The sequence below is a fragment of the Chelonoidis abingdonii genome, chromosome 4 (genome assembly GCF_003597395.2).
Source record: "Chelonoidis abingdonii isolate Lonesome George chromosome 4, CheloAbing_2.0, whole genome shotgun sequence".
Classification (NCBI taxonomy): Eukaryota; Metazoa; Chordata; order Testudines; family Testudinidae; genus Chelonoidis; species Chelonoidis abingdonii.
In genome coordinates, this window is record NC_133772.1 from 92,793,526 (window position 1) to 92,798,583 (window position 5,058).

General features: G+C 45.7%; 1 protein-coding gene across 9 annotated transcripts in view; it reads left to right on the forward strand.

The window, feature by feature from the left end:
- PLCB2 (phospholipase C beta 2) overlaps positions 1-2,657 on the forward strand; it is a 72,158-nt gene extending 69,501 nt beyond the window's left edge. For 8 of the 9 annotated variants that reach the window (XM_032802530.2, XM_032802529.2, XM_032802532.2 and 5 more), the window contains 2 exons: positions 833-919; positions 1,657-2,047. In XM_032802530.2, the coding sequence (XP_032658421.1) occupies positions 833-919; positions 1,657-1,947 (378 nt within the window). In that variant the 3' untranslated portion in view covers positions 1,948-2,047. Of the gene's footprint in view, positions 1-832; positions 920-1,656; positions 2,048-2,481 lie in introns of those variants that run through there. The other variant, XM_032802536.2, reaches the window with a different exon arrangement.
- The last annotated feature ends 2,401 nt before the right edge of the window (positions 2,658-5,058 follow it).

Sequence of the window (5,058 nt, forward strand, 5' to 3'; positions counted from 1 at the left end):
GATTTAAAGAAAGATTAAAGAGCTAGGACTCTTCAGCTTGGAAAGATGGGAGACTAAGTGGGGATATGATAGAGTATATAAATCATGAGTGATGTGGGAAAGGTCGATAAGTTAAGTTATTTAAAAGAGAACTGGATAAATTCATGGTGGTTAAGTCCATAAATGGCTATTAGCCAGGATGGGTAAGGAATGGTGTCCCTAGCCTCTATTTGTCAGAGGATGGAGATGGATGACAGGAGAGAGATCACTTGATCATTGGCTGTTAGGTTCACTCCCTCTGGGGCACCTAGCATTGGCCACTGTTGGTAGACAGATACCGGGCTAGATGGACCTTTGGTCTGACCCGGTACGGCCGTTCTTATGTTCTTATGTTCAGGGTTCTGTAAATCTACCTAGCAGGATGCTGCAGGGAAAGAATTTTCTAGCATGGCTACTCAGAGACATGGCTTTATGTCCCAGGATTGCTGGGATTATTCATGTGCTTAAAGTTAAGCATGTGTGAAAATCTTTGCAAACATGGGGCTCTTCTGAGCACACTTCCTACAGTACGTGGAGGAGCATCAGTTGTGATGAGCAGATCCAGCCATGGTATATATTGTGTGTTCATGCAATAATCTCCCCACCACTTTAGGTCATCACCAGCTTTTGAACACAGCACCTTGAGCACTAACGGAGTAACTCCAAATAGTAGAGCTAGACAGGGATGTGACACGCACTTTATAAGCATGTTAGATACAGCTTTGGCCATACTGATCTTTCTCTGCAATGTTTATACAGCTCCGCTAAGAAATGTCTCTTTTAAAACTTAAATTTGTTTTTTTATTCCTTGAAGATGACAGAAAAGATGACCAAGTGTCTGGAGAAACTGGAAGAGAAGCAGGCAGGTTGTTTAGAAAAGATCAAGGAGAAAGAAAGCCAGGTAAAGGCAAAGAAGAATCCAGGATTTAATATGGTCACTCTGTACAGTAAATCCAGGACTTAATGTGAGAGCCAGTCCTCTTTATGAACTGCCTTCTGATAACACCACCCTGTATAGTATCAGTTCCATGTACACTTATCGCATATGATTAGTCCCCACTTCAGACACATCCCATACAAGTTACACAGAAATGGTATGATTTGGAGAATATGGAGCTTATCTCTAGGTCACTGCATCAATGCCAACCTATGCAAGTTAATAGAGACCAAAAATTATTACTATCTGGAATGCTGCTTGATGGCCAATGTGAAGTGAGTTAGTGATCACAGTTCAATTTCTCAGCAGACTATGGTACAAATATAAAAAATACAATTATAACTGGCACCCCTATTACAGTCCTCACCAGAGAGGCCAAGATTGCCTCAGCTATGGACAATAAATTGCCCTCTCCCCTCGTAAGATGAGCCTCCCAAAACAGGATTGAGACATGGTGGGACTTTGATGAGAAGTTTACACAGTCACTGCCTTAATGTATGTGTTCCGTGATTAAAGAATTTCAGCCTCCACTGCTAAAATCCTAGTCCTCTCACCAGCACTAAATTCACTTTTCAAATTAAGAATTCTATAAACACCCAGTTTGGAATGAACTTTACATTGCTTCGTCTGTGTTCCAAGTGTGACACCAGAACACATGCCTCTCATTTACTGAGTGACTGATTTTTTTTTCCTATTTGCAGCTCCAGAAGGAGGCCTTGGCAGAGTATGAGGAGAAAATGAAAATTCTTAGCATGGAGGTACAAGATTTGATAAGGAACTGTGTGAAGGTCTGCTTCCCTCTGGAGGCTAATATCAAGAAGGAAGAAGCCCTGAACGCTAGCAGTGAAGGAAAACGAGGCTCTAAGAACCAATCAGAAGGAAAGGCACCTGTAGCTGAGATATCAGGGCTTGAGACATCCATGGCTGAGACCTCCATAGCTCAGACCCAAAAAGTTGAGTTGTCTGACCAATATTGGGAAAACAGATTATGAGAGATGCTTCTCCTAATCCTTATTCTGCTTCTGGAAGCTCATTTCAAACATTAATATGGGCTACAGTAAAGCTATGGACATGAAATAAACTTAATCTACTCAGAAGACTACCCAGCCAGGGAAGTTCACCAGAAACATACTACTTTCTTCGCTGTCTTTCAAAATGTGGAAGAGAAGAGCTTTTATGGGATCACCCATAGATGGGAGGTTTGGTCTGTAGGAAACACTTTGTCTTCCTCTCCAGCTTAGTGTCACACCACCAAGGCCCCCTCCCTCTGGGGGTTCCCTGGGAAGGCAGATCTGCACTGCATATTGCTAACGCTGTTGCAAGCATCACAAAGCATTTTGGGGACGGTCAAAGGTGTGAGTGTGGAGTGGAAGATTTCTTTGCAGGCTGTGAGAGGGACTGGGCTATGGGGGTGTGACATTAGCAGCAGGTATTTCAGGAGCATTAGTGGCTTCATGACTGGCAATTCTGACACAGCGTGCTTGTCTTCATTATCTCAGACTTCATCAAATTTATTCTGTTTATAGGAGGCCCTTCCACAAACTAGAAGTGAGTTGGAATGTCACTTTAAAAAACCTCATGCCATCAGTGGACCATTTTCCCTCTCTCAAACAGACTAGTGCTGGCTCCATGGATTTCTCCTATTGGCAGAGGAAAGAAGAATCTCAAAGGGCATTAAGCTGGTGTTCACACAAGATTTTAGATAAATTGCAATGGAAAAAACGCCCTAGGAAATGGAAAGAGAGTACTCTATGATCAGTTTTCTAGATTTTTTTTAAATGTCTTCTTTTTCCTAGTGACTATTTTTCACTTCTGCTGTATCTTTTGGAAGCTGGTGGTTCTACAGACAGGTTTTATGGGACCCAGTTAGACTTGGGTTGACCCCTCATAGAATGTACAGACAGAAAATCTAATACCTGTAGAAATTATGCAGAGAAATGCACCATTTCTCCCATTTATTACTACAAACTAACCTAAAGAACTCCTGTTCAATTCTCTGTGGACATTCCATAAAGTTTTCTACAGAGCCCCATCAAGATTCTCTAATGAAGCTATAATAACTCCACATTTGGGGCCCTTATGGAAGCATACAGTCACAATTTTGAAAACTTTTAATTTATTTTAAGGGTAAATAAACAGCGTTTCCACGAATGTTCCTCGTAATGTAAGACCACCTGTTCCCTTGGCTGGCCTACCAAAAAGTACAGCAATTTGTTTCAAAACCTGCCTCAAAATTCTGCACGCAAGCTAAAACCTCCTAGTCACTATGCGTCTGTACCAATGTATTAGAACAAAACCTCGGCAAACTCTCCTGCAGGCAGTGCAGTCTGAAGAAGTATACAGTGTGGTAGGAATAAGGGAAGAGACACTCCTTCAGTACATACGCTACACAGGAGGTTTGCGGCCTTTATCTCAGCTTGCTAGGGGCTCGAGGAGGTTTTTTATGCTGTTTATCCTTTGGCAGACATGCTGCCATGCACTGTGTGTAACAGTGCAGTCTGTAGTGTCTTTCCTACAGTAGCTGCAGATTCCTGACTTCCTCAGTAGTTATTTCTAACTGTAATTGCAGACTGAAGGGCATAATACACATCTTCAGTTACACAGCTTAATTCTGAAGTATGTTAGTTCTGACCTTAAGACTTTTTGCATTTTTTGACTGCAAATGGGAGTATGTGACCCTTAGATTGTCTGAGACCTGGTGTCCATTTGCTGCTGCTGCTCTTGGGTAATACCCAGAGGTGAAAGTAAGCCAGTCTGGTGTGGTATGCTGTGCCGGACCGGACTGGCTTCTCTGGCGATGATTTAAAGGGCCCAGAGCTCCAGCTGCTGCGGGGAGCCCTGGGCCCTTTAAATCACCGCTGGAGCTCTGGCAGCCAAAGCACTGAGGGGTAGCGGCTGCGGGGCTCCGGCAGCAATTTAAAGGGCCAGAGGCTCCAGCCCCTGCAGGGAGCCCTGGTCCCTTTAAAGCACCACCCAAGCCCCACTGCCGGAGCTCCAGGAGTGCTTTAAAGGGCCTGGGGCTCCCTGCAGCGGCCAGAGCCTCTGGTCCTTTAAATTGCTGCCAGAGCCCCACCGCCACTACCCCACAGTGGCAGGAGCACCAAGCCTTTTAAATCCCTGCCCAAGCCTGGCTGTCAGAGCCCCAGGGTCCCGGCAGCCAGGCTCTGGCAGGGATTTAAAGGGCCCAGGGCTCCCTGCAGTGGCAGGAGCACCGAGCCCTTTAAATCCCCGCCCAAGCCCTGCTACTCCAGGGTAGCAGCAGCAGGGCTCCCACAGTGATTTAAAGGGCCTGAGCTCTGCGGCGGCTGGAGCCCCGGGACTTTTAATTCACCCCTGAGCCCCGGGGCTCCCAGTCGTCTCTGTAGCTGGTAGCGCCAGGGTGATTTAAAGGCCCTGGGGCTCCCAGCCACAGCCAGAGCCCCAGGGCCTTTAAATCTTGAAAGGCCCCACCTCTTCCGGTTGAGGCCACACCTCTTCCGCTTGAGGCCACACCCCCACTCAGGACTCCAGCATACCAGTAAATTCTTTAAGTTACTTTTATCCCTAGGTAATACAAAGCTTTCTAGCATACGATGAACAAAACCAAACATCATGGGACATATTCCCTGTTACTTATTTCTGCGTGTGGGGCAGGAGGAGGGGGAGCGGGGATGTGTGGAAGGTGACCTTTGCATGTCCTGTTCAAGGCCCTGCCTGGTCCCCAGTGTAAATTGGAGCAACCTCCTCAGCCTCTGGATGCTGGAAAGCATAGAATAGCATAGTTCAGTGCACGCTTGTCATGCCCCCTCTTTGCCAACACAACCCCTACACCAGGGACTGGGACAGGGCTAGCAAATAACCCTAATGCCAGTTCTACAATGGCCGTTTCCAGGATTTCTGCACACTTGCCCCCAATTCTTTTCCTGGTCCGTACAGCAATGAAGTGGGATTTATGAACACTGCTGATTTGCTACACGTTATCTTGTGAAAGCAGTGCAGTTGATGCTATTGGAAGCAATAATCTTTACATTACATGATAACATGTGTTAATGCTACTGCATTTATCTCTTGATAAGTCATTCAGCCCCGCGAGTCATTCATTTGGAAACAGCGAGACTTAATGA